The following is a 22,047-nucleotide window of genomic DNA, read 5'->3' on the forward strand; positions in this document are numbered from 1 at the left end:
CCCGAGGCTGCAGCACCCTCCCTTATGGTAGCTGTACCCAGTGGTTACCAGATACTTCGAGCTGATGGACCAAACGCCAGAGGCGGTGGATTAGCCATCATCTCTAAAACTAATCTACCCATCGGACCTGCTACTTCTCCATCTTACCAATCCTGTGATAGATGCAGCCAAACTTCCCCTTTCTAATAACAGCACTCTTACCATCCACCTGTTATACAGACCACCAGGAACATTAGGAACCTTGGAGGATGACCTCACCTGCCTCCTAGCCAATAATACCAAACACCATGCACAAATCCTGTTCCTGGGAGACTTCAATCTTGGCTTTAACGTCATCGATAACAAACATGCCCAATCAGTTGCTGCACTACTGAAGGATCATGGGCTGACACAAAAAGTCACCACCCCTACCCACATTAAGGAAGGACCCTAGACTGGGTTGCCGACCTGCACTGTAATACTACTATCACAAACATCACACTGCAATCTTGGACTGATCACTATCTAATTACCTTCACTGCTACTCTCGACCTCATCTTCCCTAAAACCATAGTTATGGCACCACCACTCCCCACTAGAAGAAAAAAGGACATTAGAGCGGAAACGTCACTCCCACATCTTCTCCCCGCTATCAACAATTTAGCCAGCAATACAGTCCCCCACCCTACTAGTGGAGGTCTTTAACAGCACCATGACCAAGGCCGTGGACACTATTGCACCTGTCAAAGTATGTAAAGGTAGCCAGAAATCTCACCTTAATGCTTGGTTCACACCCCAACTTAAAGAATTAAGACTCCCAAAAAGAAAGCTTCAATCAATTTGGCGCCACTCGCCTACTGAGGTGAATAAAGCCAAGTTAACAAACCTCTCCAAACTATACAAGAATGAAATAATTAGCACAAAAAAGAATATATTTAGCGACAGAATATTCAAGGCGAAGTCGGACACCAAGGAACTATTCTCCTTCCTTCGGGAAATGGAATCACCAATAACACAGGCTGACAACACTCCTAAGGACAAGGCTTGGTGTAACTGCATACAAAATGCTCTAGCGAACTAAATTACTCCCCCTCCCCCCCAAATTAAAATAGCCAAAAAAGAAAGCCTCACTTCTCTTACCTGAGCAGCAACCCCCTCTAATCACACCAGACAATACCACCCCACCCTTCAGCTTCAAGAAAATGAGAGAAAAAAATCATACTTTCACTAAAACCTGCAAAGGAGACAACTGCCCAGCCCAAATTATAAATGATGCAGCTAGAGACCTAGCCCCTTTCATCTCAAAGCTCATCAATGCCTCCTTCAAGACGAACCTAGTGTCTAAAAACCTCAAACAACCCTGGGTGATCCCACTGCTCAAAAAACAAACTTTAGACCCCTCCATCCCGACTAATTACAGACCCATCACCACAGTCCCTTTCTCACTTACAATCATCTATAGAGTAGCTTACCTGCAAATACAGGACAACCTAGAAGCTAACCACCTATTAGGATCACGCCAGTCTGGCTTCCGCCTTCTCCATGGTACGGAAACAAGTTTAAGGACAATGGGAAATCAGCTATGCTACTCCTTGACCTATTTGCAACCTTTGACCTGGTGGATCACGCAGTCTTATGCAACCCCCTCAGGTCGGCTGCCCATTTCTCAAGTGATGCCATAACCTGGGTTCAGCCCTTCCTAGCTAACCGTACAATGAGAGTCTTCTCCCCTTCAGCAGCTTCTGATCCCATACAAGTCGCCTGCAGCATACCTCAGGGATCATGTGTGTCTCCCACCATGTATAACGTCTTTACTAAGCCCCTGTTTGACAAGTTACACTTGTGGAAATGAGCTAGAATACCTCTAGAAAGGCACCTACTGCAAATCTCAACTGAGACAAGCAAGCTACAGAAAAAAAGAGGTTTAGTACCCCTTAGTCAGAACAGTACCTTAGGTTAGAAGATGATCCAGCTGGTTTCTGTTCTGGTTGCAGATCCTGTGTTCCTGGGCCACAGTCGTGGGGACAAGTCGGCAGCAGCTACGGGCTCTTTTCAGTTAAGCTGCAATTTGCGGTTTCAGCTACCGGCAAACCGCACCACCGCGGATCGTGGACACTCGATGGGCTTCCTTCACTCCTTGAGTCCAGCATGCTGGTAAGGCGACTTGAGCTTGCGTCGTCCTGTTTCGCGAGGGTCCTCAGGATCTTCGGTCCGGCTTAAAGACTATGCACTAGACTACAGATTTTTCGACCCCTGGCACTCGGTTCCAGCAGCCGCAAAGAAGTACAGCCAGTTGGGGAAGGTATTCCAGCAAAGTTCATCTTGGGGTTAGTTGGACCCACCAACCCAAGGGGAGAAGTCGTCCAATCCGGGGCTTCTCTACTCGATTTGGAACTGGAGCTTCAGCACAGCAGCAGGGCTTCACTGGGCAGTTCAATGGTCCAGAAGGATGCAGCAAGCTTCTCTTCATGATTCCTTTGTCGGATGTTTCGTCCGGTGGTTGACTGTCTTCAGTTCAAGAAGCCTCGCCTTTTATGCAGGTTTCTCCCATTTATGCACAGCTTAGCTTTCAGCCATTCAGGTTACCAAGGAGACCAAGGACTGGGAGTTTCGGGCACCCCCCTTGTTTACTGCCCTGCCAGACACACTGGAGCCAAAGACAGGTTTCAGTACTGTAGCACGCCAAAGGCAAAACTAACAAAATGGTCAAACCTGGTTGGGGGCGCAGAGTAAAACCCAAGAAAGACCTCACAAACAAGAACGGGTGCTATACTGCAGCCGAGGATTCAGCCTGCAGTAGAAACGCACAAGGGTAGGAAAATTAAACCACTGTCACCAGCCATTCAAAGCAGCGAGGGTAACATAAAAATTGTTACACGAGTAAGTAGGAAAAGGGTCCACTAAGTAACCCCCCAGCACTCCACATAAGATGGTGTGTGCTGGACCTACAAAGAGAATAAGTAAAGTCAATTTCACTTTACTATTCTTGGGAACTGTAGTTCACCCAAGAAAAGGCATTTAAACCTTAAGAGAAATCTAAAGGATTTCTGCAGTGTGTCACCATACAAAAAGTAGATGCCTATGGAGTTTTGTCAGACTCCAGAAACAAAAAACAGAGCCCAAATCAGATTAAAAAAAAATACACGAGTGAGAAAAAGGTCTCACTCACTCCAGGGTAGAAATAAAAGTCCTTAAGTCCACCAAAAGAGCTGGGGGTCTCTATGGTTGAATGGAATCCGCACAGAAATGAGAATTCTCCCCAACACGTAGTGCAGACCTATACCAAAAGGTGGGTTACCTAATACCAAGCAGATAAGTGTTATGTAGTCTCACACAGAGTGACTGCAGCAATTCCTACCTAACAGACCCTAGCAGTTGTATCGTGATGCTCAGCAAGCAATCGCTTAGTAAACCCAACTGGACAATTTACTTTGTGAATAGTGGAAAACTTATTCTAGGTACAGTAAAACCAATAACTTCTTTTGTGATAACCAACAGTTCTACTAGGTGAATAAAACCTAAGGATGTGATGTTCTATTACAGGTGCTTTTGAGATCAGTAAAAACAGATTGATATAGGAAATGACTCTTGTAACTCATTTTTGGATGGCACACAGCTACCTTAAGATATGTTAAATCTATACTTTTTAAAGGAGCCATCAGCAACTTAAAGGCAGGTATAAACCGCAGACTGTTTTTGTGTGTCTAAAACAGATTAGGGAAAGCAAAATCCAGTTGTACACTATGAATGACTAAAGGTTATTCTAGGTAGGTGAAACCTAACGCAGACTTATTCTGGACAGGATAACAGCAACTCAGGGGAAGCACGACTCAGTTGGGAAACCTATACACCTATTCTCTGAAAGCAATAGTTTGTGAAGTCAACAGCATTACTTTTGGGAAAGTGGTACAGCCAATACACAGGTGAGTAAAATAACCTTACATCTACTTGCCATTAGAATGGCGAAACAGTGTCTAAGAAAAGAAAGATGACAAATACTTTTCAGAATGGCAGAGCATTATTAATGTACGTAAAATAACCTTCCAGATACCTTAGAAATATTCAGCCGTTCTGAAAGGTAAGTAATAACTTATTAACTTTTTTAAATGTTCAATCTCAGAGTTACAGTTACCAACCAACTTCTTTTGCAAGTAAGTCACTTTTAAACACTTATTCTCTTTTCTAGGCAAAAGGCCCAATCCTTAGAAGTCTTTCCCTTATTCTTGAAGCATGAGTGTTCTCAGTGGCAGAACGGGGGCCACTAGGGTCTAGTGTCCAACAGGCAGGTCAGGATAGTTAAGTAGCAAAAGTCAGAGTTCCTAAGGAAGACTGGTAGAACAAGAATGTACTTCACTTTTCGAGTTAGTTGAGGGTCCAGGGGCTTCAGAGAAGACACCCTGGGAGGATTCCAGCAGGGGCCTGGGTCACTGGACGAGAGGACTTCCAATCACAGAAACACCCCAAATCTGCACAGGAATCATTAAATAATGCCAATAATGGAACCACATATCTCTTGTCATTTCTTTGACAGAGAACAGTAGGACATGTCCAGTTCAACCTGTTTTTCGTCCTGATGAAGGCCAACCACTTGCCAGCTCTATTGAATGGCTGATGAATTTGGCCGAAACACAGTAGTGTCGACTACCTATTTTTTCTTCTGTTTGTATGGTCAATTGTGTACTCCAGATACAGGTCATTTAGAATCTATGTGATCACTGCGCTGCCCGCAACTGCGATGCCGAAAATGCTGACGGCAGTTGCGGCGCAGTGATCATATGGATCACTGTGCCCGCTTCCCCTGGCCTGCATTACCCCTTCCACCCCACTTACCTTTAGGGCAGCACACTTTTGCGTGTGCCGCCCGCACTCTACGATCCCTGCGGTGTCAGCTCCTCCCACTAACGTGGGTTGGAGCTGACGCCGCAGGGTGCTTTTTTTCTCTTATGTATCCCCCCGCTTTCGAATGGTAAGCGGGAGACACCCCCCCCGCAACCTCTGGACCCCCATTACTGCGCCCAGGAAGAGCGGGGGACACCCCCGCTCTGTTTGGGCGCAGTTAATGTCACCCTCATTTTGTGCACCTCCAAAGTCGCAGTGACTGTGGGGGCGCACAAACGAGGGCGACATTTTTGCACTATACCTGTTATTTATGTACTTGTTTTCCTAGATTTTGTAAGGGATGATACATGTTCACCTGTATTCAACACCACTCAATGTAACTGGACCGAACATTTGTGGATTGTGTACAGAATTTTATCAATGTGTGGCCTGCTTTGAAAAACCGATTTGAAGACTATTTTATGCATTAAAAGCTTTGGGACAAAACGCCATTTGTTGCCCACACAGCCACTGTGATAACTTTATTATTATACAGGAATCACAAGAGACTTAAGGTAAGCAAATACCCAAGCCAGCACCATACCTCAGCACAGAAGAAGATTTTGTAGGAGGACTTTAGGATGTGCAGCCAAAACCAAGGTCATTGAAATCCTTCATTTAGACGACAGGACACTGGAAGGACTTTTGCAGCAAGGATCAAGGGGAAAGCTCTAGGGAAGGTTTTCCTTGCAGCTGGATGAGGGTCTGTGGAATTAGTGCCTTTTTCATGAGCACAGAAGCCAGAATCTCCCTGGTCAGATTCTCGTTGTTTGCAAGGTACAGCACTCTGGTGAGGGGACTTGTCGGACTGGCATTGTGCCTTTGGAGATCCAGCAGGATGGCAATGAAGTTTCAGAGAGATTTGGAATTAGGAAGACCGTGCACCGCACAATGTCTCGATGTCCCAGAGTATTGAACCCCCACAAGGTCGCAGCATGATGTGGGTTGGCTCAAAATGCAGGTATTCCTGTGTCTAGTGGTTCTCACCAGGCTCTACTCTGGGTCAGGGTACTCATTTTCAGAGTCCCTGGGTACCTCTTCAGCTTCTAGGATCAAACTTTTATGCAGGAACCCAGCCAATGAAACAGCCATGCAACATTTAAACTTAGGGGTACGGGGGTGCAATCCTTTCAGGAAAGCCAGCCTCCCAGTTTGAACCAGATTCTCACACTGCGGGTGGAAGACAAAGGACTGCAGAGTTTTGGACTCCTCCCTAGCTTCCCGACTTCAGACTCTGGAGCCAGGGCGGTGAGTGAGTCCATAGGACTGTCATCAAAGATAAAAATCACACAAAGGAATTTCCCACCCTGGCGGTCAGGGGAAGGAACAAGAAAGGACAAGCAACGCTAAAATGGTGAAAAAAGGAATACAGGGGCCATTTTGGTAAAATTAGCACCCATGGGTGCCTTTACCCGGGCTGTGCAAATAGCCCACGGTAAAGGTGCACAGAATTAATAAAAAGGTTCACTGACACCAGCCATTAAAGGCAAGTTTGTCCTTGTAACATCAATGTTCCATTTAAAATGAGAAAGGCGAAGCTCGGTATTGCCACAGCACTCCACATAAGGCGGGGGGTGCTGGTCTCACCCAATAAAATGTAAAATGGATCCAAAGATCCTTTCTAACTTTGGCTAACCTTGTGAGAACTACAATTCACAGAGAAAGTTAAAAGGGGAGCCCCTCAGGCAACCCAGCAACAATAGGTGCTTATTGCCAAAACATTGTCAAAGAGGATAACTTTTAAAAGACACTACGGAGAGTCTTAAAAATGACACCCATAAAAATAATAAGATTCTGTGAGTGTGGAAAAAGGTTCCCACTCAGAGGTATAAGGAAATAAATTCCACCAGGAAAAGCAAAATGTTCTGGGGTTGACACAGGTCAGGAAGATGCATCATTACTATGAACATCTAACCGAAGAGTCCACTTCTTCATTCTCCAGACCAAGAACCCACAGACCGAATCCTGTGCTACTGCAACTTTAAGGCATACACCCAGAAGCTCTTCCTTTGCCCTAAGGTACTGTGTTGGCATCTGAACCCTATCCTGGCCTGCCCACAGCTGGCTCCTAGTCCACCAGAGTTCCTCTTCTGCCTCGGAAACTCATGCTAGACACTAGGGAAGGACTTTTGAAAATATAACCAGTGTAAAAGTACTTACTTGCTAAAGAAGTTAGAGTAGTAACTAACTTCTTCCATTACAAAGATACAAAGTGTCATTAAGTTTATACTTACCTTCGAGTTGCATATTGCTCCTTTAAAAGTTATGTTATTTTACTTTGAATGGTGTTGCCCGCACCCTTCTGGAAACTAATGTGTTGGTACTGTTTTATCATTTCTACATTGAATGAGTAAGTAAAAGCTTACCAATTTGTTTTACCTACCTTGATTGATATTCTTAATGTGTATGTGTGGGTCTTGCTTTCCCAGAACTGCTTTAGAGCATTTCTAAACTAGTCATTAGGTTCTTACTTACCTTAGAAAACTATTATACACTTAAGAAAAGTATACTGGGTATAACTATCAGGCAGCTGTTAGGCAAGAAATTCTAAATTACTCATCGCAGTGACCAACATACTCTTAGTCCTTAGACCCCTTTCCTCCATACTCCCGTCCCTTGGAAGGGATGCCCATGCAGTACGGAGGAAAGGGGACGGGCCATAAGAGTATAAATGATACATTTTAATATGAAATGATCTGTGCAAGTGTTTCTTTGAACTACTGTACTAACTGGGTTCAGTGCACGTCTCTACAGCTCAAATCTTCCTCCTATGATAGGCCCGACTGCTCTGCCACTACCAAGGTTCCTTGCACAGAACATGCATATACTAAGAGTTGGGGACCTGTATGCAAAGGGGTAGGTTTATGAGGTCTAACCTCAAGTGAACTTAGAAAAACTCCTCTAACACTGCCCTGCAGCCCTCTCCACCGCCTAAAATAAGCCTGGCTGCTCCGTTCATGCTACCCCACATCCCAGGTGGTACAGAGTTCTACTAGGAGTTGTAGATTCTCTATTGCCTAAGTTGTATGGTTCTATGAAGCCCTTCGTTCGACTTTAGAAAAACCTAACAGTCCAATTAAGTGTGTCAAATAGGTTCTACTACCCTAGAATTACATATTGTATTCTGAAAGTATACCCAACCTGGTTTTACTCCCAAGAATAGCTTAGTGCCATTCTAAACGTGTTATAGGTTTTGACTCGCCTTGAATATTTATTGTAATCTAAGGAACAAGTTACTTACCTGTAACTGTTGTTCTCCAGCATGGGTCTGGCATGGATTCACATGCTCATGAATATTCCCCGTCGTCAGGCTGGGAATCCTCGGTAAAGAAAAAACCAGTATCAGTTTCGTTTCTGATCTGTCTTTCGTAGTAATAACCAATCACTGGTCTCTGCGTCATACTGACCACAGCCAATGACTGCCCTCTACCTAAGCACCGCCTCTGGCAGCCATCTTCAGATTTGGAAGCACGTGAAGTGGCAGTATGACCAAGTGAAGAGCCGCAGAGGGGTAGGCGGGAGGGTTCGCATGTGAATCCATGCCAGACCCATGCTGGAGAACAACAGTTACAGGTAAGTAACTTGTTCCTTCTCCAGCATGGGGTCTGGCATGGATTCACATGCTCATGAATAAAGAATACATAGCAGTACACACATGCACAACCACGGGAGGTGGCAAAGGCTCAACATTAAGCATCACATCAACTCAACATTAAGCATCTTACCTCCTCACCAGGCTCACCTTAGGCGAACAGGTTGCGCAGCACTGCTTGGCCGACCCTGGACTCCTCCCTGGAATCCCGGTCGACGCAGTAGAATTTCGTGAAGGTGTGCGTCGACCTCCACGTAGCAGCCCTGCATATGTCCAGCAGGGGCACACCAGATAGGAACGCCGTGGTAGCTGCGATCGCTCTGGTGGAATGGGCTCTCGGACGGCCAGGCAGCGGTCGGTTTGCCAACCGGTGACAGTACATGATACAGCCGGAGAGCCATCTGGAGATGGAAGCCTTCGAGAGAGCCTTCCCCTGATTGACAGGTCCAAAGTTCACAAAGAGTTGTGACGTCTTCCGAAACCCCTTCGTGCGGTCCACGTAGAACTTCAGCGCTCTAGCTACATCCAGCGAGTGCAAAGTCCTCTCAGCCGGCGACGAAGGCGACGGGAAGAACACAGGTAACACCAAGGGTTCGTTGAGATGGAAGTCCGACGGTACCTTGGGCATGAAGGAGGGGTGCGTCCTGAGCACTACCCTCGTGTCGTGGAAAGTCAAGTACGGGGCCTTGCAGGAAAGGGCCTGGATCTCTCCCACTCGTCGTGCGGAGGTGATGGCCACAAGAAAAGCTGTTTTCCACGATAGAAACTTCAACGGGGCCGAGTGCAGAGGCTCGAACGGAGGTCCCATGAGCTTGGTCAGCACCACGTTGAGCTCCCACGCCGGGGCCGGAGCCTTCACCGGCGGGAACGATCTGAACAGTCCCTTCATGAACTCTTTCACCAGACGATGAGACCACAAGGACGTCCGCCCCGTGGTTCTGGTGTATCGGGAGATCGCAGCAAGATGAATCTTGATGGACGCGTGTGCCAAACCAGCTTTGGCCAGCGTCAGCAGGTACGGCAGTACTTGGGGAGCCGTAATCCGTAGAGGGTTAATCTTCTGTGCGTGGCACCAGACAGAGAACCTCTTCCATTTGTGTCCGTAGCATTTAAGAGTCGAGGACGCCCTGGCCTTTGCAAGAACCTCTCTGCAATCGGCCGGTATGTCGTATCCTCCAAACTCTAGCGCTGCAGGAGCCAGGCCTGCAAGTTCAGCGACTTTGGGTCGTGGTGGAGGATGGCGCCTCCTTCCCTGGAGAGTAGATCCGCGTCCGCCGGCAGCTTGATCGGCGGGGACGCTGACAAGTCCAGAAGGTCCGGGAACCATATCTGCCTCGGCCACGCAGGTGCGACGAGGATCATCCTGCACCGTGACCTCTTGAGCTGGTTGACGAGCCGGATTAGCAGAGGCAAGGGAGGGAACGCGTAGAGGAACAGGCCCTCCCAGGGGAACGAGAAAGCATCGCCCATGCTCCTCGTCTGGGGAAACCTGCTGGCGAACCTCCGGCACTTGGTGTTCGTCGCCGTCGCGAACAGGTCGATCTGGGGTGTGCCCCACCGTCGGAAGAGGCGATCCACCAGATCCTGCCGTAGTTCCCACTCGTGGCACGAGCGCAGCTCCCTGCTGAGTGAGTCGGCGATGGTGTTTTTTATCCCTGCCAGATGAAACGGCACCAGAAAAAATCCCTTGGGCGACGGCCCAATGCCACAGGTCCTGCGCCTCCTTGGACAGCGCTGGGGACCTGGTTCCGCCCTGTTTCCTGATGTAAAACATGGTGGTGGTGTTGTCGGTGAAGATCCTCACCACCTTGCCCTTGAGGGACGGAAGGAAGGACCTGAGGGCCCAAAACACTGCACGGAGCTCCAGGACGTTGATATGCAGGGACTTCTCCGTCGGGAGCCAGAGTCCCCTCGCGTGCAGATTTTCGGTGTGCGCTCCCCACCCTTCCAGGGAGGCATCCGTGGTCACAGTCTCCTGGTGGGCTGGGGTCTGGAAGTCCATGCCCGCCGTCAGATGCGCGCGGGTGCCCCACCACCGTATCGCTCGTCGGAAACTCTCGTCGAGCTTGATCCTTTCCTCGAAGCTGCCCGTCGTCTGGATCCAGCGCGCATCCAGGAATTCTTGCAACGGGCGCATCCGGAGCCTGCACATGGGAATGAGGTAGATGCAGGAAGACATCATCCCGAGGAGGGACTTGATGGATCTCACTTTGGCCGCGTCGGCCACCAACATCCGTTGCACCTTGCCCAAGATGGTCCTGGTCCTCTCCTCCGACGGGGAGGCCAGAAGGGACACTGTGTCGAGCCTCGCTCCCAGAAACAGTGCGACTTGCGCGGGCACCAGGTGGGATTTGGCGTAGTTCACGGAGAATCCCAGGTCCGTGAGGAGTTGGACGGTCCTTGCCGTGTGGACCACGGCGAGCTCCTTCGTCTTGGCGCGGATGAGCCAGTCGTCCAGGTAGGGGTAGACGTGAATCCCCTCGCGGCGCAGCTGCGCCGCCACCGGTGCGAGGCACTTGGTGAATACCCTGGGTGCCGACCGTAGTCCGAAGGGAAGGGCTTTGAACTGGTAATGACGCCCTTGGACCACGAACCTGAGGAATTTTCGGTGCCCCTTTAGGATGGGAATGTGGAAGTAGGCATCCTCCAAATCCAACGACGATAGGAAGTCTCCTTCCTCCAGTTGACCCAGGACGTGCTGGAGGGTGACCATCCGGAACTTCTGCGCCTTGATGAACTTGTTCAGCCGTCGCAGGTCCAGGATGGGGCGCCATCCTCCCGTCTTCTTCTTCACGAGGAAGTATCGCGAGTAGACTCCGGAGCCCCGAAGCCTCTTTGGGACGAGTTCGATGGCGCCCTTTCTGAGCATCGCCTTTACCTCCAGGAGAAGTTGAGGGACGTGAAGTTCTTTCCTGGCCACGGGGGGGGACGCGCGGGCACCTTCTTTGAAACTCGAGCGCGTGGCCCCGGGCCAGGGCGTCCAGCGCCCAACGGTCGGTGGAGATGGACTCCCACACGCTGACGAAGCCCGCCAGCCGGCCTCCCACCGGGGTGCTTCGGTGGGGGCCCGACCCCACGGCCGGTTCAATCCTGCTTGGACGCGGCCTTGCCGCCTTGACCTCCTTGGCGACGACGGCGGGGTCCGCTAGACTTGCCTCGTCCTCTGTAGGCCTCTTGCGACGACGAGCGGGCCGCTTGACGGTAGGAAGCGAAACCGCCGCCGGAACCTTTGGAGGCGCCCTTGCCTCCGCCGCTCCGAAAGGGCGTCCGTCGTTGCTGCAGGACTCCAAGGGCCCGGGCCGTCTCAGTATCCGCCTTGATGGCCTGAAGGGAATCGTCCACTGTCTTCCCAAACAGGTTGTACCCGTCGAAGGGCATGTCCAGGACTCTGGTCTGGACATCCTGCCGAAAGTCCGTAGCTTTGAGCCATCCACGACGTCGAAGGCAAACGCCGTTGCCCAGCTGGCGGAACCCAGTGTCGGCGATGTCCGTCGCCACGGTGATGGCGTGGTCCGAAGCCACTTCACCTTCCTGGAGGATCTCAAGGGCCTCCGCCCTCTTGTCGTCCGGCAGAAAATCCAGCAGGGGAGCTATCGTGTACCAGAGCTCCCTGTCGTAGCGGGCCACGATAGCCAAGGCGTTGGCCGCTTTAATCGTCGTCGCTGCCGACGAGATGACTCTACGTCCCATAGCATCCAATTTCTTTCCCTCGCCGTCCGGCGGGGAAGTCGATGTGGAGGCCGCACCCCCCCCCCGCTTTCTTCCTGGCTGCCGCGGAGACGACGGAGTCAGGGGTAGGCTGCGGACCCGGTACTTTTTCTCGTACCGGTCTCTTCTAGCTGGCGTAGTGGAAGGGTTCTTGAGGAGGGAAAGGCCCTCATCCCAAATGTCGTCCAACAGAGGCATTGCGAGGACCGTCTTCCTCTTGGCCTCGCGCCGCTGATAAAGGAAGCCTTCCTTTTTCTTCTCCTCAGGGCAGAGTTGGAAAAGCTCGGAAGCCCTGGAGATCATGGAGTGGAAAGATCCGATCTCGTCGGGCGAGAAGCCCTGGTGGGGGGCGACGACGGAAAATCCTCGTAGTATGCCTCGTCGTCCGTACCCGTCGCTGCCGTGTCAGTCCCCGTATCATCCCCTCGGGTGGACGGGGAGGAGGGCTGGACGGGGCGCGACGGTTGAAAAGGAGGTGGAGGATGGATCCTTCTTTTCTTGGTAGGGGGAACACCAGAAGGTCCCGGTTCTGGATCCCCCGACGGGAGAGGTTCCTCCGTCGGTAACGGTAGCCTCGTCCTTATCTCGGTGCATAAGGACTGTATGGCCAACAAAATGGCCGCCGAGTTGTCTCGCGGCGCTGGCAGAGGGGAATCCGACGGGCGAGCAGGGGCCCCGTCGGTATCCTCGACGATGTCGTCGTCGTCACCCGCGTCGGGGTCCATTCCGACGGGCTGGCCTTGTTCCACGCCTAGGCCGTGGCTTAAGACCTCGATCAGCTCCTCTTCTGAGGTTGAGGCCGAATCTACGACGACGCCCTGCCCCCCCTTCTTCCCCACGGAGGGTTTCACGGGGGTCCTATCGATGGGCACAAAAGAAGACTCCCTCCGAGGAGGCAGGGAGATTCTGGGCCCTGATGTCGCCACCACTGGCGCAGCCTCCACAGGCTGAGCCAGGGCCGCCGCGACCGTTTCGATAGAGGGCTTGGTCGGATGGATCAAGGCCTTCACCACCTTAGGTGCGCTCACCGCCTTATCCTTTAGGGAGGGGGCACTGCCACGCTCCTCCTCTGCCTTAGAGCTCGACCGGGGCCTCTCCAGGAGCTTCGCCGGGTGCTCGGCCTTCCTCTTACCCGACCCAGAGCGTTGGCTCGTGGTTGATGGTGCCGGGGAGGGTGCGCCCTGCCTGGCGCCCGTAGAGCCCGACCGTTCGGCGCTCCCGGTGCCAGCGGACTCGCGGTGCTTGGCCTTATGTTGGGCCCCCGTCGCCGGGGCGCCCTCAAAGGTCTTAGAAGACCGCTCGGGTTTCTTCTTCTTCTCGCCAGACGGGCTCTTACCCTCCAGCCAGTTGGCGAGACGTTGATGACGGTCCTTCATGGTCCGTTCCGACATGTTGCCGCAAAACGCACAATCCTTCTCCACGTGCGTTTTGTCCTCATGAAGGCAGTAAAGGCAGAAAGAGTGTTCGTCTTCCTTAAAGACGTTCTGCAGCTGGCATCCAGGGCAGACCCTGAACAGCTTTCCGGGCGTCGAGCTTCCCTTCTCCTGGGCCATCTCCGAGACCGGGCCTGAGAAGCTTCTGGAGTCCTCCGAAGTGTAGCTCGACGAAATCTTCACCCTTGAGGGGCACAGACGAATCCGACACGGGTCCCCGTTGATCAGATGTAGGATCGGTGGAGCTTGAGGCTCTTTTGACCGAAAGAATTGAAGTTTTTTGTGAAAAAGCGCGAAAAAAAACACTAACGCTCGAGAGCAATAGCACGAGGATCCCAACACATGAACGTGCGGTAAAAATCTGAAGATGGCTGCCAGAGGCGGTGCTTAGGTAGAGGGCAGTCATTGGCTGTGGTCAGTATGACGCAGAGACCAGTGATTGGTTATTACTACGAAAGACAGATCAGAAACGAAACTGATACTGGTTTTTTCTTTACCGAGGATTCCCAGCCTGACGACGGGGAATATTCATGAGCATGTGAATCCATGCCAGACCCCATGCTGGAGAAATACGGTTATACTTCGGTTTGTATACCATAAGTATTGAGTTGGTTTTTAGAATTGTGTTTATACGATATGTTATAGTACTTAAGTTTTATCTTGTCCTACTTGTATTTAAATAAACCCTTTATTTTTGCAATAGTGTTTCAGTATTTCTTTGGACCATATATATGCTACAATTTCTCTGTACCAAGCTACAGCCACCTCCCTCCCAAGATAAGCCTGACTGCTATGTCCATGCTACCAAACATTACCAGGTGGTACAGTCTTATTCTAAGAGTGGAGTTTTTGTACTGCCTCAAATATGGTTTTATGAAGCCCTTAGTTGGACTTTTGAAAAACTGTTCTAACATAGGCCGTAGGAAATCTTGAAGTATTTATTCATCCGTGAGTAAAAATGCCAAGGTCCCTTCTTGCCTACCCTTTACTGGCATGTGTTTGGTCCAGACCACTGGGGTGGGTTGTCCCTCTAAAACACTGTTCAGAATTGTGCAGGCCCATAAGAGGGACTTTAGCTGCTGGTTAGGATTTGTGGTTCCCTGTTCTTCCTACCCCCTATTCATTTATGTTGGGTGCCTACCTGTGGTAATGGGCCCACATACAGACAGTGGGGTTAGGAGAGTAGTTTAGACACCGTTTATTTTCATAATATACTTGGTATCTTTTTAATAAGGTGTATTATATCAGAAGTACTTCTTTTCACCCGATAGTTTGAGAGAGACATAAGTATATATTTTTTCAGTACATCAGTGTGGTGTATTTTCTAGAGATCTATTTGGACTCATTGTACCTTGGTTTAACTTAGGTAGGAGTAGCAGGCTGACCGTGGCGCTCTGTCCACCTTACCTACCATAAGAGGTTTGGCTTCCCTCTGTCAGGTGTTTTCACATATCATTAGAGCTAGTGATTGTAGTGCCCTCAGAGAGTGGTACAAATATCCCTCCTTAGTTAGGCATTACAGGATTGCACATTCCATTCAAGAACGGCAGCTTCCATCCATCTGACCTCTGGAGGTACATGGGCTGGACTCTGGACCTATATGATCTTATTTCTGTGGTTTACATATATATGGACACTGGCAACCCATAATCTGTACTTCTTGTGTCCAAGGGGTATACAACACAGCAAGGCATCCTCAAGTGAAATGATGGTAAATTTGCACATGCAGGCCTCAGCTATTCCGAAGAGAGCAGGTGGTGTCTCCTGTATAGATGGTTCAACAAACTTGAGTAGTGACAGATTTCTTTCACAATGAACAGATAGAGGTTTGTCCCGACCAAATTGAGATTTACATTTTCTCTATTTGTCCCCAGCAGAGCTTTTGTCCCCACCTAGTCTGGCTGAAATTGGAATACACTTACAGTACTGTCTAGCTGATGAAACAGACATAGGTAGATTAGCCACAAGTGGGATACAAAGTACACCACTCAGTATTGGCAAAATGAAATCATATGGAAGCAACATTAATGTCTCACCTGCTGGGTTTTTGTCAGGATTGTACTCCAAGGCATTGCAGCAAATCAAGTCAATATCCTTTAAGTAATCTTTCGCAGTGTTATATTTGTGCTGGTCGATCTTACTGATGACTGTTGAAAGATCCATTGGCTGTCGGATAACCATGACATAATCTGGAACCTATAAATCAAACATTGGTACATGGTGAATGCCTAAATGTTCTACGCTCCCATACTAACTTCAGAAGTGATTTGCTGAACAGTAACACTTGCCAAAGACTGTTAGGCTCAACACTTCCTGCTCAGAAAACAACCAATTGAGCAATTGCCTATTGAACACCATCAGAATGATCAAGTAGAGGAATTTTGTATGATGTATGCATATTTCATGACAGGAGCCAAGCAAAGCATAAGACATGAAATGCTGCACATTGTGGCAATGGGTGCTAGAAAACCCAAGCTTACCTCTTCTTGATCAACTGGTTTGGTAAATGCTCTGAAACGTTTGTCAATCGCAAGTCTGTGTGTAACGTCTCTCAGGAAGAGGCGGAGTTCACGCAATGTTCCCTCTTCTTCTGCCTCCAGTCTTTTTATCTCCTCTGTTGTCAAAGGTCGAAGTGTCGGAGGGGGTGCGATAGGCAAAACTTCCAGTGCTTGCAACACTAGTGGAAACAAAATTGCAAAACATGATGGAAAAAAGTAGTTTCTGCCAGTTGACAAAGAGCATATGTCACATCTGCAGCTGATCATTATGGATCGATAAGTAACCAAGTGAAAATCTGAACCAAAATCCACAGACTAAAAATTGGTGAAAATGTTGAATGGCTTAATTTTTTATTTAATTCAGATCTGACGGAGAAGTTAAGGAAGCGGATGCATATTTTTCAATTCAAAATAATTCTAACCAAGACATAGCATGCACACGAACAAAGGGTGGATGTGCCCACCTGAAGTTAAAACTAAGCACGACAAAGTCAGGTGAGAGGTCGGAATGCGATGGCTGCAGGAAATTTCTCTGAAGGAGAGATTAACATGCTTAGTGTGGCATATGCTTAAAGATGATGTGATGCAACAGTACAACCCGGCCCTGGTGTTAGGAATGTTTTTCTTTTTTGCATCTCTCCGTGGACTTCAATGGAATCTGCGACATACCTGTTACTGGATCAGTTTTGAGGCAAGGTATTTTTTTCTTAGCATCAATCGCAATTGCAGCGTTTGGGGTGCATTGGTCAGCATGTAAGATTACCAGTGGAAGGAGAGCATCTCCCACTTCTTTTAGTAGGGTAGCGCAAGCCACCCCACATGGAATGTAGCAGGGACACTGTGTCCCCTTTACTTTTCTATAAGTAACATTTTGTATGCATCATGAAAAGGTTTGTGGCAGTGAAAGCTATTTTTCACACTGATAATTCGTTTTGAGTGACCATAATGAGAACAAAGTGCCCAAACTAAACCAGTAGCTCAATTGCAGCAATATCCAATTGGCAACAGGCTACATCCCACTCTGTACACTCTAGTGATCTAAGATCCATCCAACTCGTGCCATAGACTCCATGCTTGTGGGCTTCAGCCCATCGCTTTGTTTATTATAACCCCATTTGTTTATTTAAATGTAATGTTTTAGCAGGATCAATGACAAAGATTGAGCCCCTACAATTGCTTCATCTTCCCATTGCCTATATAGGGCAGTAAACCAGTTTGCTCTTGTTCTTACTACTGCAAACATCTACCTCCACTAGAGCAACTTAACACTTGGGGTAATCCATCCAACAAACTGCCCGCCCCCACCCCCCCTCCGAAAACTATATATCCCAATTATTGCCATGTAGTCATCTTCCAAATGCACTTCCACTACAGACAGTATTTCTAAAGTCAACCTAAGGGCTTCATAAAACTATATCTGAGGCAATACAGAAACTCCACTTTTAGTATAAGGTTGTACATACCAGAGATTATTTGGTAGCAATGACAGAGCAGCCAGGCTTATTTTAGGAGGGAGAGCGGGCACAAAATATGTAGCCTGCATATGGTCCAAACAAACATGTATACACTGATGTCTTGTAAAAATGTATACACACACAAAGAGAATTTGTTTGGAAAGGTAAGTACTATTAGAGTCAAACACATTACAAAAACCAATACAATGCTTACGGTAAGTAAACAAAGCATAAACACATTTAGAATAGCAGTATGCTATTCAAGGGGAGTACAGCCTCATTAGTAACTTTTAGAATGACTGTCATTCAAGGTAAGCAGACACTATTGGTAGTAAACTATGTTACTTATTCAGTTTCAGGAATATTCTAGTATTACCAATGTTATAATTAAGTACCTGGCCACTTATGCAAGTTATTCTGCTTCAGGAACAATACAATTGCACTACCAACCCAAAGGGTAAGCACTTTGTAACATATGTAACTTCGCCTTCTTTTAGAATGATACAGTTACACCCGCATTACTAGAATAGTGGAGATAAGCAATAACATGAATTACTTCTTAGAATGGCAATATGCTATTCAAGGCGAGTAAAACCATATTGGCAGTACACTTAAACTTATTCAGTTTCAGGAATAATAGTGTTATTAACTATGTTATTTTCTAGAATAGTGCAACACAATTGAAAGATAAGTAACTAGAACCAGGCACTGCATCCTGATAGGCTGCCGAGCTCTTTTTCCCTCTGATTGGGCACCGGCAGGCGAAGCCGGCCCACCTCTTCCAAGGCCCACAGAAACAAGGCTAGTGCCCGTTTCATGCCTGGATCCACTCCCACCCACCCAGCCTAGGAGCAGGAGCTCCAGGTCACGGATCCGCCTCTGCTGGAGCAGCGGGCCCCCCAGCATGAAGTCCATGCCACCCCTGAAGCATTTAGGTAAGTGCTGACATCGGATGCGCTCCTCACGAAAATCGTTCGTTTTTTCACCTCTTTATTATCAGCTGTTGGATCGTTGCAAACGGAATGCGGAACAGCCTGCCCCACCGTCTTTCATGCTGAGAAATTCTGCCACAGCACCTTAACGCCAGTCTGGTACACGAGGTACCAAGGTGCTCCAAGATGGCTGCCTGCACTCCTTTGTGTGCCTCCAGTGCCTAACTAGAACCAGGCACTGCATCCTGATAGGCTGCCGAGCTCTTTTTCCCTCTGATTGGGCACCGGCAGGCGAAGCCGGCCCACCTCTTCCAAGGCCCACAGAAACAAGGCTAGTGCCTGTTTCATGCCTGCCGTCTGCCAGACCCCCTGCACGTCTCGATCTGCCTCCACATAAGGTAACCTGCAAACTGCTCCACCATCAATAAGCGTGCGCATGCACCGACTTATAGAGACTATATGCCCATTCATAATTTGGTCACACTCTGCTAACACTCGGACTGATGATTCTCGACCAAAACCGCTTAGCATTATACTGTCTGATAACCGAATGCCACTAATTGTTCACTCACTATGCACACACTTACTCAACTGCTTCATCTCATTTGCAAATAGGTGTTTACATGTTGTAAGCAGCACATGTGCTTTGACAGCACTGGATTAGTATGCGAGTAGGAAGCCCCCACCTCGCCCACGAGAGCCGGAGCTTCACTCACTACATCACTGCACAGCCCGCTTACAGTACTTCATACCTGTTGATAATAGCTTAGTTTCATTATTTACTACCCAAGCATCATGTCTGCCCACAACATACATTAGATATGCCCTGTGTATCGCATCTAGCCTATGTGTGTTACTGTATTAACTAGCCTAAAGTGCCTCGCGCTACAACTGCATTTAGCCTATGTGTGTTTTTTACACTTTACTTGCCTAGTTGGGCCTCGCACCACAATTGCATTTAACCTGTGTGTGTTTTTACACTTTACTAGCCTAGTTGGGCCTCGCGCCACAATTGCATTTAGCCTATGTGTGCTTTCACATTTGACCAGTCTAGTTGGGCCTAGCGCCACAATTGCACTTGTGTTTTTCTTGCATTGCTTAGCTTAGAAGGGTTCCAACCATAACTAGCATCTGCTAGGCATAGCACTGAAGCTCCCTCTACACACATTAAACCTACCACTTAGATGCTAGCACGACCTCCAGTATAGTCTTACAATGACTTCTGCCTATCTGACTATATTAAGCTGCTAAGCTGCAACTATTCTGATTCTAACCTCATTTGCTGAAATTGCATCCAGACTGCCTGCAAATCTGTTCTGCATAGAACTGCACTTGAATTACTGCATTTTTATCTTGTGTGAATATGCTGATCCTAATGTCACCTGCTAAGTGGCACCAGATTGCCTGATTGACTTCCAACTGTATATCCATGCATTCCAGCCAATTTGCCTCATCTTGAATCCAGCAGCCTATCCATGCTTTCTAGACAAACTGCCATACCTCGAAGCTAGTACTCAGGTACTGTGGCCAATCTATGCGGCCTTAATTTAGGCGTCATTCATATTTTAGCCAACTTACACCACCTCCACCTAGTTGCCCACCCAGGCACTGCAGCTATCCTGCCATACCTGTCCTACCTCCCAGGTGTTATTCAACGTATTATCAGTAACTTTGCCCTACACTTCTAACCCAGGCCGCCCCCGCCATCACAGCCCTATCAACTACCCTTATCTAGGGGCTACATAGACCATCCCAACCACGCGTGGCCACCTTAATTCAGGTATTATTTAGCGCTTCATAACACTCTCGACCCCACCATTTAGCATGTGTCTACTCACCTCAGTCTTGCTTGCTTACTTCCTGATCTGCCTCAATACCACATTTCCGACCAAGATGGCTCCACACCTACCCAACATGCCAGCCCTACCTAGGCTTAACAACCAAGTACCATACCTAGACTTAAACGACTTTCAGGTACTGCTACCTTCCAGTCACCCTCGCACCACTACAGAAAGGAACTTAGGACTTAGAGCTAGACTAGCCAAAATCCATGAACCCCCTGCCCGCTCACTGCCCACTACACCAAACTCTAGAACGTTGCCACCGCGACCAATTACCTCCACACAAACCAGTAACCCACTACAAACCCTTCAGAACCCCCGCAACCAGGGTACCCCTAAACCTACACAAGACAAGCGCCATACTACTACTTCAAAAAACATAGCCACTACTTCTAAAAACATAGTTAACCCTAATATCAAGGGAGCCTTGATCAATGCCAGGTCGCTAGTAGCTCATGCTACAGAAATTGCAGACTTAATCCTCACTGAAGACCTTGACTTCCTCGCCATCACTGAGACTTGGCTACACCCAGCAGCAGGCCCTATGCTTATGTTGGCAGTCCCAGATAACTATTCTATCCTGAGACAAGACCGCCCTAATTCCAGAGGAGGTGGTGTCGCCTTTATCCATAAGTGCAGTCTTACCATGAGACTAGCTACTTCGACCGATGCCCTCTCTTGCGAATCACTAGCAGTCAAAATACCACTCACTAACTCCCAAACTCTTAACATCTACTTGATCTACCGCCCGCCAGGCCCCATTGGCACCTTCGATGAAGACCTTAACTCCATCCTATCCAGCAACCTCAAAAGCTCCACTCAAGTTCTCACCTTAGGAGACTTTAACTTGGGCTACAATGACCCAGAAGACCATCCCGCTAGCACCATAGCTAATACTCTTACTGAATTAGGCTTTGTGCAAAGATGTATGACACCCACGCATACGAAAGGCAGAACACTTGACTGGGTGGCCGACCACAACTGCCTAGCGAACATCACAAATATCTCACCCCAAGCCTGGACTGACCACCACTTGGTATCATTCATGCTCTCCACCGACAGACCTCCACCCCTGCCTACCACTAAGGCCCCACCCACTCTCACCAGAAACAAGAAGAACATGACAGTAGAAAGACTTATCCCTAACTTACTCCCCACACTCAACTCACTTCCTGATAACCTGGACCCTGAGTCCTTGGTTGAAGAATATAACAAGATTATGGCCACCTCACTGGACCGCATTGCCCCCCTTAAACTGAGATCCAGTAAACCGAAAACGCACCTTAACAAATGGTACACACCATTCCTCAAAAAACTAAGACAACAAAAAAGAAACTGCTAGGCCATCTGGAAAAAATCCCCCTCAGTCTCTAACAAACTAAAACTCTCCAAAGTAGCTGCACTCTACAAAAAAGAAATCTACTTGGCCAAACAAGCCTCCTTTGACTCTCGTATATCCCAAGCTAAATCTAACATGAAAGAACTCTTCTCCATCCTTAAAGTAATAGAAACCCCCATAGCACCACTTGACACGTGCACCAAAGATAAAAACTGGTGTTCAGAAATTCAAAGTGCCCTAGCAAACAAGATTGTGACTCTTCAAAGTAAAATCTCCAGCAAAAGAACATCCCTGATTGACACCCTCAACTCAAAAATTCCGGACAAACCCATGCCCACCGACCTAGCCCGCTTCCAATTCGCCAAAGTCAACATACTGGAAGTCGAAAAAATT

The 22,047-nt window shown here is 48.4% G+C and overlaps 1 protein-coding gene across 1 annotated transcript in view; it reads right to left on the reverse strand.

Moving 5' to 3' along the window:
* Window positions 1-22,047, reverse strand: part of ATAD2 (ATPase family AAA domain containing 2) — a 750,324-nt gene that overhangs the window by 160,732 nt on the left and 567,545 nt on the right. Inside the window, exons 21-22 of the mRNA XM_069621583.1 lie at window positions 16,071-16,267; window positions 15,627-15,786 (exon numbers count right to left, since the gene is read on the reverse strand). Coding sequence (XP_069477684.1) covers window positions 15,627-15,786; window positions 16,071-16,267 — 357 coding nt within the window. The remainder of the gene's footprint in view (window positions 1-15,626; window positions 15,787-16,070; window positions 16,268-22,047) is intronic.

This window comes from Ambystoma mexicanum, chromosome 5q, assembly GCF_040938575.1.
Source record: "Ambystoma mexicanum isolate Mex_15411 chromosome 5q, UKY_AmexF1_1, whole genome shotgun sequence".
NCBI classification, from domain to species: Eukaryota; Metazoa; Chordata; class Amphibia; order Caudata; family Ambystomatidae; genus Ambystoma; species Ambystoma mexicanum.